Source organism: Haliotis rubra, unplaced genomic scaffold (genome assembly GCF_003918875.1).
Source record: "Haliotis rubra isolate DU_JTF1 unplaced genomic scaffold, ASM391887v1 Scf331, whole genome shotgun sequence".
NCBI classification, from domain to species: domain Eukaryota; kingdom Metazoa; phylum Mollusca; class Gastropoda; order Lepetellida; family Haliotidae; genus Haliotis; species Haliotis rubra.
In genome coordinates, this window is record NW_025767004.1 from 81947 (window position 1) to 96699 (window position 14753).

Genomic DNA, 14753 nt, shown 5'->3' on the forward strand with positions numbered 1-14753 from the left:
ATGTCACAAAACATGTTTTCTGTTCATATTTCCTGCATTTGTCAAGCGAATATGGCAGCACAGAATATATTGCGCCTGGATTCGATGCCTGCAAGTTGACAAATGGCAATGGGATCACTTTGGATACTTCATGATTGTACGCTCCATGTATCCACTCCAGCAGGGAGCGTTCTCCAATTTCAACCATACTCCACTCATCCAAAGCGTATTCAAAAGAATATGCACAGAGCTAGAAGAGGTCAGCTTTTTGACATTGGAAATGTCATCAACAGTCAAACCAAGCAAACCTTTCTTGCTCTGAAATGAACAAGTCAAAATATCGATTGCCTTGGACCTGACATTGTCTGATGAAACAGCTTTCTTATGCTTGATAACATCAGATAGCAATTGTGGTCTCAGGGTTTTTCCACTACATTCAATCTCACCATCAACATGAAATTCTCTCAGTTTGCTCACGGGATCCTCTGTTGAGTACTGATATTCATCATTTTGTTCCAGAAATTCAAACAAATCATCAAACGTTCTGCTAAGTATTTCATCTGCAGGTCCACCCATCCCTCAGATAGAACGCGGTCTGTTAAAGAATTTCTTATAACATGTATGGTGATATCTACGGCAGCCACTAAATCTATGGCGCTTGATATCCGTTCAATAATAGCTCGACCCTACACATCACCACGATATTCAGCCATGTCAAGAATGGAATCTGTGGAACTAATCATTCGAACTTCAAACATACCCCATTTGTGTTTAGGTTTTTTAGTCTCTGAAACTATATCACAAATTTCTCCACAGAACAAGCAATTCATTTTGAAATTGAAAGTTGACAGTGATGATCTTAAGGACACCGTCTTTCGAGGTGAGTGATTCACAGCTGCTAAAATAGAAGATTCACGTGTGTAATCTATGCGGCAGTTTACATGAACTTAAACTGAAGATATTCCAGATACATTTTCAGCAATTGCATCTTTGCGCCTTATACTACTTTGAAGTAAGGTAGTTAGACCTCTTGTGACGGTGACAATATCATCAGGAAATAATGTTTGCTGCATATAATACAACACTCTGTTGGATCCATCGTGAATTAAAACTTGTCCGTGGAACTAGCAGGTTGAAATGTGGATATGCTTCACTCTGTCATTGCTAGAGACCCTCTCAAAACTATCTTGAAGAGAAGAGATGGAAGCAAGCATAGAAATGTTGTGAGAAGCGCATGCAGTCGAGTTCTCACAAATCAAATTGGTCCATCAAACTAGAAACTTTATAAAACTGTTACTGCATTTGCTTCAGTGAATGGTAATACCAGAGGCCTCAAATCACTTGGAAGAGAAGGTTTGTGACAAGATATGCATTCCTTACCAACCATGTAAGCTACACAGAATGGAAGCTGTTCAACTTAATTGCTAACTGTTCGTGTTAAACTATTCGCATGACAAAAAGTCAAACATTTGATCAATGCTATGCATTTTAGGACCCCTTAAGTGGAAGATGATAGTTGATGAGCAATTATGGGAGAAAAGAGCAAGTGGTAGTTTACCGCCTCAGGGAATTGTTTCAGCCATTCGTGGTTTTGTGAAATAATTGTTGGTTATGTATCAGTGCTTTTATAATTGTTGCGATATTTCAATGGAAATGAAATTATATTCATAAGTATAGTTATTATATTAAAACTGTCAGATTATGTTCAATTTGCCATGAAAGTATTAAAATGTTTACTTATCAGTAACTTTGATGAGTATTATTGTGATAAGACTCATGCACACTGGTTATTACAAAGCGAGGGGATAGGGGTCGAGGACAACACAGTTTTCTGGCTGGTATGCAAATCAATGAAATTTCGCCTTTTGCCAGTTTCAATTTAAATGTTTATATGAAATATGTCTTCCAACTATTTGGTGCCATTGGATAGATAAATCATAGGGCAATTTATTCATACCTGCCATTGTATAAGACCAATTAAACTTCACATCAAAATCAAAAAGTTTGAGGCCAAAATTCAGACCCAGGATCAATTTTTCCTAGAAATCCTTTTTAGAACAAAACGGGAAGTGCACGTGAGGCAAATAATTATTTTCTGCTTTTTAAAGTATTTTTATATACGTGCACTATAATCCATTATATCTGTCAAATTCGATGAGATTATATTCATAAAAAAGATTTTATGAGCATTTCTGTTTTTAAGACAGGCTTTTCTTAGAAGAAACATTATCGTAGGGTATGCACTGTGGATTTAGCTCAAGTCGGACTTTAGTATGTTATGCAGGAAGGGCCATAGAATATATATGCCAAGTTTCTTTTTTTCATCATTTTTTCCGACCTTGGCCCAAAAAAATGGCTAATTTGACTGGCTATAGGGCTATAAGCTGTTCTGTTTGGTTTTGTAAACCAGGAATACTATGTAACCTATGCTATATTTGGGATTACACTTTCTTTGTAAAGTACAAATTCTAGTTCTTTTTAGATTGATTCCCATCCGGGATTCGAACCCGCGCCCTCAGAGTCAGGCACCTAATCGCCAGCACACAAAGTCAGCCGCCTAACCCGCTCAGCCACCGCTACTTAGGAATACTACTTGATAACAATAAATTATCTCCAGCAAAAGTATGTTCCTTTAAAATAATCTATGTCTAATGTCTCAGCACGGAATCATCATCGTTTCTAAATCGGGAAATAAAGCGTAAAACTTTCCACAGTTAATACCTTGATATGTTTAAAAGAGTGACGGAAGTATTAACACCGTATCCAATTTTGAATGTCACGCTTCTATCTTGAAGAGGTGGGATGCCCTTGTGCATGTAAGTACCAGTGTTATCTAAAGTGCGTTGTTGGCGCATCAGATCTCTTACAGACACGTCGGTTAATCTTGACAATGCCGTACGATGGTTTTAATGGCCGAGTGTTCATAGTAACTTTAATGTTTTGGTTTGGTTCGGTTGTTGTTTAACGCCGCACTCAGCAATATTCCAGCTATATGTCTGTAAATAATCGAGTCTTGATGAGCATATCTAGCGATCAATAGCATGAGCATCGATCTACGCAAGTGGGATACGATGACATGTGTCAACCACGTTAGCGAGCCTGACCACCTGATCTTGTTAGTCGCCTCTTACGACAAGCATGGGTTGCTGAGGACCATTTTCAAGCCTGATCTTCACTGGTAAACTTTAATGTACCATCTTTATATCGAGTACCATATGTAAATATTTCGAAGATCTAGGTGTGACTATGGCCTTCACTCTTCCTGATGCTTGTATCGCGTAATGATGGCGACACCGTTCAGATAACCCAGCTTCATAACGGGATCATTCTTACCGTTAAAGAGTCCATCCATAGCATATTCTGGACAATCACCACCTCCACTGACACTGATCCCCTCAAGATAGCTCAGAGCATTATTCCCATCATTGGTCCTGTAAGTCGTGCTTTTGGACACTGTTATATATAAACAAGTGGATGTATGTATATCATACTTCTGGATACTATCACATATACACCTGTGTATGTATATCATACTTCTTGACACTATCACATGTACACATGTGTATGTATATCATACTTCTGGACACTTTCACATATACACATGTGTATGTATATCATACTTCTTGATACTTTCACATGTACACATTTGTATGTATATCATACTTCTGGACACTTTCACATATACACCTGTGTATGTATATCATACTTCGGGACACTTTCACATATACACATGTGTATGTATATCATACTTCTTGATACTTTCACATGTACACATTTGTATGTATATCATACTTATGGACACATATACACATGTGTATGTATATCATACTTCGGGACACTTTCACATATACACATGTGTATGTATATCATACTTCTTGATACTTTCACATGTACACATTTGTATGTATATCATACTTCGGGACACTTTCACATACACACATGTGTATGTATATCATACTTCTTGATACTTTCACATGTACACATTTGTATGTATATCACACTCCTGGACACTTTCACATATACACCTGTGTATGTATATCATACTTCTGGACACTTTTATATATGCTCGAGTTTGAGGCAATTTCGATCTTAGGCAATGATGAAACCATGATTGTGGAACGCTTCATACTTACACGGGTCATTGAAGAGGGAGAAAATGAAGTTCGCTGGCTCCTCCAAAGTCCCAATCTTACTTGACATGATATCCCGAATTACAGATTTAATTCCTTCGAGGTCGTCTCCCATGGAACCAGAATAGTCTATGATGAATGCAAGCGAGGGTCCAGATGTCAGTTGAAGTAAATCGTTGAATTTGTTGGTCCCGATGATACCCCTGATTCCGTATTCTGGTCAGAAACAAAGTGTCAAAGAAATAATGGTCAATAGCAACTGAAATATCTGTACATTGTTGAACATCGTGCAACAAGAGAGTACAAAAAACTGCAACGGATGCATAGGTTCATGAACGATTACCTTCGTCATCAAAGAAGTACGAGGTGTGTTCAATGGCTGCCTGTGCTGCCACCAGGTGGAGATGACTGTGGGGGGACAGGGACACGAGGAAGGAGTCTTTGTTGATTCCCCCCAGGGCTGCCACTGATGAACTGCTCTCGTCCCACGGGCCACCATGACTGCATTTGCCCGTTGTGGAGACACTAGGGTCTTCTGAAAATACAGTTGCAATTGTACTTTGATGGGAGTGGAAGAAATGTTATAACATTTGAATATGGGTTAAATGTAATGCAACGATGCCTGTCAGAAATATCTACATAGATCAAGGAAATAAACATGAAGCATGTTTTGATTCATACACGTGTCCCAATAGCCATATCACCACAACAAATAGGGAGATGGTCAAATACATGTCTTAGAAAATGAAAATGTAATACTGTATGGTTTGATAACATCTTGCCCGCTTCTGTAGCCGCTTGTGAGAATCTTGTCATCCAAAATCATATTGCCATCACACGTTGCGTTCACAGCTTCACTGTAAGAAAAGTAAAATGTGTAAGTGATGTCTTTTTAGAGTTAGTGAGTGAGTTTAGTTTTACGCCGCTTTTAGCAATATTCCAGCAATATCACGGCGGGGTACAGCAGAAATGAGCTTCACACATTGAACCCATGTGGAGAATCGAACCCGGAACTTCGGCGTGACGATTGAACGCTTTAACTACTAGGCTACCCAACCGGCCCTCTTTTCTGAGAACGACAAAATATGACCATCGCCTTTAACGTCTTGTGGTGAAGTAGTATGTCCTTAACGTTATGTAGCAGTGAAGTTCACTGTAAAACAGTAAAAGTAAACTCATTCACTCACTAGACCAGCCGGAATAATCCAGCTTTTTCTGGAACCTTTCTCATATATATCAAGGGGCTTGCCCCTTTTCTCCCAATTAATATGAGGTCCAGTAGTGTGTGAAGATTGTTATTTCACCCGGCAGCCTGTTGCCGAAGCCTAATCATTCCTGGCTAAAAAATATGTTCACCGATTCTATTGCCACAGCTGTTTCATATTGTATTGTATCACAGGCAAATTGTAGCGCAAATAGGGTTGCGCATCAAACAGAAAATGACCAGTCTTCCCATATGCGAGCGAAGCGAGCAAAGGTTGGCAACCTTCTTCCCTCGCTTCGGTTCGAAAAATATTTTTAATGTCAAAATAAAATACCGCCATCATCAAAGGTAGACACCCATTTCCTCACAGAGTTGTGCTCTCAGATTTCCAACCTCATATTTAATAATTACTCACGTACAATATATTTAACTCAACATTTTAAGCGCCATTCGTGGCATGTCAAATCGTTCTTCGCCTTCATTACCGCTGCCAGGAACAAGAATGAGCAGAAATTAAACACCAATATCATTTTGTATAATTTTACCGTTAAACTGTTATTTTTCTTAACTGCCGTCGTAATTGTTAGAATTTATTCTCCAGAAACATTTCTGGCGTAACGGGTAAATGAAAGCATATTTAAATTTGACTCCCCTGTTCCTTCTCTCCGTTGAACCGGAAGCTGGCAGGGGTAATGGAGGCGAAGAACGATTTGACATGCCACGAATGGCGCTTAAAATGTTGAATTAAATATATTGTACGTGAGTTATTATTAAATATGAGGTTGGAAATCTGAGAGCACAACTCTGTGAGGAAATGGGTGTCTACCTTTGATGATGGCGGTATTTTATTTTGACATTAAAAATATTTTTCGAACCGAAGCGAGGGAAGCAGGTTGCCAACCTTTGCTCGCTTCGCTCGCATATGGGAAGACTGGTCATTTTCTGTTTGATGCGCAACCCTATTTGCGCTACAATTTGCCTGTGATTGTACTGCCATTAAATTTTGTACTACAAGACCGATCTCCATTGCTACTACAGATTCCGGTGAACTTATTGTTTCAACTTGGAAACCGACACGTTATGGAAAAATACCCCGAATGATTATTTTGCTCTGTTAGTGATAAGATAACTAATTATTGATACATGTGCTTCACATTTTACCTAGAAGATATGCAAGTATCCATTTCAGGGAGTGCTTCACCAAGAAGTGTCTTGTTTCGTATCCCTTTAAAAACAATAAAAAATATATCATACATAGAAAGGCATTCACTGATCGTAATAGCATGTACGATTATGTTATTTATACACGTTGATACAAACAGTCAACCATGTGATACGTAGGATGAACAAAGGACTGGAAGCCCTGGTTATATTTTGAGTTACATCATTCTTTAAATAATATGTAAATCATTACAATAGCCAACCCAGCACAATAACCTGGACAAGCACATCGCCACAGCACAATAACCCGGAGAAGCACATCAGCACGGCACAATAGTGAGTGAGTTTCAGTACTTCAGCCATGTTGTGAGTCGATCAAGTTATACAATACTACGAAAGTATTAAACAATAGATTTCAAACTAAAAGCTAACTGGTAAAGTAACTAAATGATTCGAGACAGAAATTTAAAACTAGTATGAAAATCTATACAACTTTAACTATAGATGACAAGACAATATAAAAACAGACTACAGGTCGCAACTGAGGGTAGATCACCAGACTAAAGTACTGTCGGAAATGCTAGAAAAAAGCTTTTTAGCCTTAATATCTTTATAAAGGTGATAAATGTACTATGTTGTCAATATATCAACTCGTCTATTGTCTACCTAATATTTATTGCAACTGATTTAACATTCCCATGCATTTAAAGGGCAGTTTACAGGAGAGAATTTGGTACCAAAACAGCAACTTAAGATTTTTTCAAAGTTCAACAACAGAAATCTAAAATAGTCTTTACATTTATGCTAATGATACAGGTGGTGTAAAAATATGAATTAACGTGTTTTTAAACGAATAAATGTTGAATGTTTGTGTAACTTTACTTAATTATCGTTTCTTTATTGAAGAAATATAATATAAATGTTAAGTCTTGATAAATAAGTTTCCCGTTATGCATGCACATCTTTATCACAGCGTCCACTATGGCCAACGATTTGTAGTCGATTGTTGCAAAGGTTTATAGTTTTTTTCTGCTTAAAAAAAAGACAGAGGTAAACCTTTCATTAGTTTAGAAAGGGTTTATTACAGAACTTGTAGAGCTGTTGGCATGTCTTACCAACAAGTTTACAATATTGTAAACAAATCAGACAAGACAGGGACCGTCTCAAATGCAAAACCGGGACGTAAAACCTTCCTTGACAACTTTGACAAGGGAGTGCTTAGACGGGCGGTCTACAAACTTTATGAGAAGAAAAAATACATATATTCTAAAGAAGCTGCAACAGTGACTTCGTTAAATCTTTGGCCAATGTTCACAACTAGATTAAACTGACCGAATTACATCCATATTTTTGCAATGAAATATACTGTTGACATGCAAAACATTTATTAAAACGTTGCACATTTCTACAATCAATCGATAAGATAACACAAGTGATAGGATTCTTTCCAATGTACAGTAATTCGTATGTTTATTTCAAAACAAACACACATACACAAATGATCCCTTACATAACCGATACGTATGCTATACGTACACATATTCAACATTTTGCAGAAAACACCTATTGAGATGACCCCTCGTCCGAGCGTGTGCTCAGGTGTCAATTTCACCTGTCGATACCGTGGATGCTGATGACGTAACACAGGCAGTTAATGTTTGTATCAAATAACGTCCCACTACCCCTTATTTTTCTAAGTTTTTTGGTATTTTCATCAGTAAAAACACATTTTAGAGCATGTCTCAAAATTTATTCCCTCGGTCTACATTAGGTAGATGTTTCTTGAAGTGATATTTGTTATTTAAAGGTCACATGCAACCAAAAAATCAAACATAATTGAAACACAATTATCACTTATTCATGACATATAATATACATTGCTGGTTAAGAAAAAATATATAAACAAAATTATAAGCGTACAATCGCAAGTCGAAAGTGCAAAATTGTGTACTTCGGTTTACTTCCCAAGAAACGAAGCAGTCGGGATACCGAACCCAGTCAGAGCGGGTGGGTGTGCACTCAAGTGTAACGGCTGGTTCATTTGCAGATGCCTTCACGGCTAATTGTGCGTATATATAGAGAGAGATGTTGGGTTTTGTAAATACATGCTCATTTTTTTGTGTGTAACATTTTGCAATCAACAGACATCATAACATGTCATGTGTTCAAGTATCACACCTGCCTGTCTGTGTAATTACATAATGTGACAGAGACCGAACTCGGGCCATAAATCAATGCAGTTTGTTTATGGTGTATAGCCTGATTGGTGTTAAGTTTAAATTGCATGTGGTCAGTGATAGCAGCTGTGTATTAAATATTGTCATTAGCAGACAGGCAGGCAGACACACAGGTGTCAATAAAACAAGACATTGAGTTTTGTCTGTGACAACGACATATCTATATCACAGTTAGAAATTCTGTCAACGCTAAATAATGACATTGCTTTCAAGTATCGAACTGAGAAAGTGTCTCGGTAAGAAGAACGTGTGGTGAAATAGACAAATGAAATTATATATACAGTTTATTTACTGTCATAACATATAAAAAGCTCGCGCCTGTGAGATATCAACAAAACATTAGAAAAATAGCTCACACCAAAGCCTTCACCGAGTATTCACCCGACAACCCGCTTCCAAGCTGCGCGAACCTATTTACTTGCGCACGTACTATGAGCGCAGCCCAGCTGTTGAAACCCGTTTTCCCCAGAAAAGTCGGGGGAAAATTAGTGAAACGTTTGAACTCCGATTTCGCGCGTTTTTTTTCATCGCGTTATTTTTCAACTTTATAAGTTGAATTTGCATTTTTGACGATTTGTTTCGGTATGTCCATACCGAAAGGTATCAGAATCTGCAAAGTTGTGTTTTACGTTGCATGTGATTAAGTAACTGTAATATCTCTGAATTTTAAATATAAGTCAAAAAGCATTTTTCTAGCAATTCCGACAGTACTTTAGGGACCAAGGGGACATACAATGCCTTTGCTACCTGCAAGGACCCTAGCTGGATTTACACCATCCCTTCATGATGTTAGCAATTGTAGGCAAATCTAGCCACGCATTAAAATAACATAAGTACTACAATTAAAGATAGTGGCAGATCTAAAGTTAATTTGAATGTTTCAGGACTTCCGTACCCTCTCACGAGGACAATACTTTTACGATGCACATGACAATCACCTGGGCAGGCACATAAGCACATCACAATAAACTGGACAAGTACATTTGTACATCAGCACAACACAATCACCTTGACCCGCGAACAGGGGCATTTTGCTGACAGACCGGGACACAATATCAGGCCATTTACACGAACGGAATTCACGAGATTAGTTTCATTATCTGATTCTGTACTCCAGTTCTGTTCCGTTTTAGACGACATCCCCCGTCGTGCTCTGATACCCAACCTTGTCGCACATAACTGCACAACACATCTAACGCACATTGTCATCATATTGAATAGCCACGTTACCCACATCGTGACTCAACTGAAATGTAAGATAGGACTTACCGAGAGAGTGGTACATAACACCTCCACTAAGTTCAATCCAGTTGGTGTTGCTGTAGAACATTTGCATGATGTGCAGATACTGTCCAATCAAGGTTCTCGCCAGGTCAAAATTTGTACTGCTTTGTGACAAAACCTCTATGGCCCGTTCCCTAAGAGATATCATCTTCTTGTTGGCTGCAATGTATGAAAGTGTGCCATTTGCAATATTATTTAATAGCATTATTTGTTAAAAAACTCTTCTCGTTGGCTGCAATGTATGAAAGTGTACCAGTGTTAGATCCATTCTCCCCTTTTCTTCTTGTTCACAATGAACATATAACCATTTACACAAATGTATTTTCACCACGAGAAGTTAGAGGAAACTTATTGCGCATTTGTCATAACTGAAGTTGTGGAAATGATGATGAAAACTGTCAGTTTCAACATTCTGAATTCATGCCAGTTTATGTAAGAAATTGAAAAACTCACTACTAATTAGCTAAATTCACTCACGAAACCCGCTGGTACACATGTCATATTTTGTTGCCTGTGTGAACACATTTTACATTTTGCAGAAAACCAGAGTCCTAATCCCTTAAAACAACACCGTTTTCACAACATCAAACATCAAAGCCATTTTTCTTCGACCCAAACGTCGAACTTACGGGACTACCCCGGGTATTTATATAGCGCTATAGTCCATCCCATGTGCATGTTCAAAGAGCTTTGTTTTTATGTTTTTCCCCCTCGATCATTGGATGTCAATATCAACTGCACATCGTATTTTTCAATCTCAACTCCCTGGGGATCATACAACTCGTGCAGCCACTAGGCACACCAAGTTAATGTGGCCTTCTCATCCTTACAAGGTACCCATTCACAGCTAGGTGGACTGGACCACGTAGTCACATTACTTTGTCCAAGTTTCACTGCACGTTGCTGTACCCGCAACTAGGTGTTTGCACGTATTCATGTAGCCACCCACTGGCCACTAACGATACATCATTTACACATTGCATAGCATTGCCTCAATGTGGATGTCATGACATGCTATCATCCTTTATTTGCTGAAAATGAATGATCTCAAATGATCTGGCTTACCCTCCCTGATTGTCTCCCCGTTACAGTGCCACGCCGCCGTCCGGAACAGATCCAGATTCACCTGGTTATTGGCTTTGATGATGCTGTTAATGGCGTCCCGAAAACGGGATTCTGGAACGCCTTCTGTAACGACAAAAGTGTTATCTTGTAATGGATGGACATCTGTTTATAGCACATGCTGATCATGGCAAAGATCCAGGTTAAATACCCACATCCTCATCTTTTCCGTTATGGTCTCTGCTTCCTTCTACGACACTGCTCTATCTCCAGTATACATTTGGTATGGACACACTTATTCACAAGTGAGTGAGTGAGTGAGTTAATATTTAACGTCACATCGGCAATATTTCAGCCATATCGTGACGAGAACATTTGATATTGAAATGAAACATATGTATATTATAAAAACCTGCCAACGAAGGGCAGTAAAACAACTAGAATATCACATATACAGATAAAACTAGTAATAGAGTCTAAAACATTTTAACCACAGGGGACAACACAATATAAAAATGGGCTATAGATCACCAACAACTGGAAGTAGGTCACCATACTAGGGTCCATGGGGACTTACAGTACCTTTGCTACCTGCATGGACCCTAGTTGGATTTACACCATCCCTTCAGCCGCTGGTGATTGTAAGACAATTTAGCCGAAATCTAAATGAACAAAATACTACGTTTAAAAACTTGGTATGTGAAAAGTCTACTTTGAAAGTTTTGGGACTTACGTACCCTCTCAGGAGGACAATAATTTTACAGTACTTTAACCTCCTTTGAGGGTACAGCCACTAACAATCTAAGGTACTTATCTAAATTACCAATCTTTAAAATATATCTATTTATAAACCACATTAATCAGAATTCATCAAAGAAATCAATTTCTTTTAAAAAACCAATAATTAAATGATAATTAACATTTGTAAAAAGATCCTTCATTGTTTTTACATTGAAATATTTATCCCTTATGATGGAGTACTCAACACAGTCAAGCAAGACATGCTTGACCGTGATTCGTTCATCACAAGGGATACAAAACGGAGGATCCTCACCTTTTAATAGGTACTCATGGGTATATCTAGTGTGGCCAATACGACATCGTCGCATAATGACCTCTTCAAATCTGGACTGACAACCCAAGTAAGTGTAACCGATATAGGGTTTTATTGCATGTAATTTATTGATACCTACTTGGGTGTCCCACTTCTTTTGCATCAGATCACGAATATAAGATCTTATAGCAGCTTTGTAATCAGAGTATGGAATAAGAAGTGGTGTCACAGATTTGTTGAGTGCTGCCTTGGCAGCAAGATCAGCCATTGTGTTCCCAGAAATGCCAACGTGGCTGGGTAACCAACAAAAGACGATGTCGCATTGGCCAGTAGCAAGATCATTATATAATTCGATTATTTCAATAAAAAGTGGATGTTTGCAAGAGAGATTTTTAATTGCCTGAAGGCAAGAAAGAGAGTCAGAAAATATTATATATTGTTTATATTTACGGTGTTTATTAATATATTTAAGAGCTGTTAAGATGGCGTTTGCTTCTGCTGTGAAAATTGAACTGTCATTGGGTAGTCTGGAAGATATTGTTTTGGACCCAATGACAGTGGCACAAGCAACCGCGCCACCATCCTTGGATCCATCTGTATATAAGGATTTATAGGTATTATATTTGTTTCTTAATTGACTAAATTCTTGTTTATATTGTAAATCATTAGTTTCGGATTTTTTTAAATGTGGTTAATGTTAAGTCAACTTCTGGCCTCACCAATTGCCAAGGAGGAGAAGAAAGAAGACGAGAAGGAGATATATTCTCCAGCTCAATGCCAGCAGCAGAAAGGAATGGTTTAATTCTGTGCCCAAGAGGCGGAACAAGAGAAGGCTTTTTGTTATACAAATCTCATAAAGAGGATTGAAAACACAGTTAAATGCAGGATTGGACTCGTTAGAATATAGTTTTGTTAAATACTGTAAGGATAATTTTATACGCCGTTGTGGAAGAGAAGGCTCATCGGCCTCGACATAGAGACTGTCAATAGGAGAAGTTCGAAAGGACCCAAGACAAAGTCTCAGGCCTTGGTGGTGGACAGAATCTAAAAGTTGAAGGTTGCTTTTGCAGGCTCCACCATATACGATGGAGCCATAATCAAGTTTCGAGCGAACCAATGATCGATATAGATGTAGGAGAGTGGCTTGATCCCCTCCCCACTTAGAATTTGAAACGACTTTCAATAAATCAAGTGCCTTCATGCATTTAGTTTTAAGGGATTTAATATGCGGAAGAAACGTTAAATGAGAATCAAATATTAAACCCAAGAACTTGGCCTCCTTTACAACTTTGATGGGAGTGCCATTGAGAAACAGTTCTGGGTCTTTATGCGGTTTATATTTTCTACAAAAATGTATACAATTAGTTTTTGATTTAGAAAATTTAAAGCCGTTTTCAAGACACCATTTATTTATTTTATTTAAACACAGCTGCATTTGCCGTTCAATAGTATGCATATTCTTACCGCGACAAGAAATATTAAAATCATCCACAAATAGAGATCCATCAATTGAATCATTTAAAACCTTTGACAAACTGTTAATCTTGATACTAAATAAAGTGACCGACAAAATACTGCCTTGAGGGACACCCTGATCCTGATTATAATGGTCAGACAGGGTAGAACCCACTCGGACTTGAAATTGCCTGCCTCTTAAAAACTGTGATATAAAAAGAGGTAAACGACCCCTCAAACCAAAATCATGTAAATCCTTCAAAATGCCATGCTTCCGGTATCGTATGCTTTCTCGAGATCAAAGAATATCGATACAGCATGTTGTTTATTTACGATTGCATTTTTAACAAAGGATTCTAAACGTACCAAATGATCAATGGTACTACGATTTTCCTGAAACCACATTGAATATTTGTTATAAGGTTATTGGTTTCAAGATACCAAGTTAGTCTATTATTCACCATACGTTCCATGGTTTTACAGACACAGCTAGTGAGAGATATTGGTCTGTAATTAGACGGATCTGTATGATCCTTGCCAGGTTTTGGTATTGGGACTACAATGGCATTACGCCATGAAGGAGGAAATTCTCCAGACGTCCATATTTTGTCAAATATATCTAAAAGTGTCATCAGACATGGTTCAGGTAAGTGTTTCAGTAGCTGGTAATGGATATGATCATCACCCGCTGCAGTGTCATGAGCTTGCTCAAGAGCAGTATGTAGCTCATATAATGAAAACACTTCATTATAATCTTCACCGTTATTGGATTCGAAATTAAGTTTAGTCTTTTCCTGTTGTTTCTGGTATCTCTGAAACTCAGGGACATAATTTGCCGATGAAGAATTTTTGGCAAGAGTTTCGCCAATTTTATCTGCAATTTTAGACTTGTCAGTAATTAAATTATCACCATCTTTAAGATGATGAACAGCAGATTTGGAACCTTTGCCTTTAATTCTTTGAACCATGTTCCATACTCTGGACATTGGCGTACGTGAATTAATTTTGGAGACATAGTTCCTCCAAGATTGTCGTTTGTTTTGTTTGAAGGTACGACGTGCCTTCGCATTGAGTATTTTAAATTTATTTAAGTTATGGACAGTTGGGTGATGGCGGAAATAGTTCTCCGCCTTTTTCCTCGCTTTTCTGGCTTGCCTACAATCTGTATTAAACCATGGTTTCCGTAC

General features: G+C 38.1%; 1 protein-coding gene across 1 annotated transcript in view; it reads right to left on the reverse strand.

The window, feature by feature from the left end:
• Positions 1 to 14753, reverse strand: part of LOC124284223 (von Willebrand factor A domain-containing protein 7-like) — a 188456-nt gene that overhangs the window by 76972 nt on the left and 96731 nt on the right. The window contains exons 3-9 of the mRNA XM_046720285.1: positions 11061 to 11183; positions 9981 to 10154; positions 6475 to 6538; positions 4869 to 4966; positions 4453 to 4644; positions 4113 to 4325; positions 3313 to 3432 (exon numbers count right to left, since the gene is read on the reverse strand). Coding sequence (XP_046576241.1) covers positions 3313 to 3432; positions 4113 to 4325; positions 4453 to 4644; positions 4869 to 4966; positions 6475 to 6538; positions 9981 to 10154; positions 11061 to 11183 — 984 coding nt within the window. The remainder of the gene's footprint in view (positions 1 to 3312; positions 3433 to 4112; positions 4326 to 4452; positions 4645 to 4868; positions 4967 to 6474; positions 6539 to 9980; positions 10155 to 11060; positions 11184 to 14753) is intronic.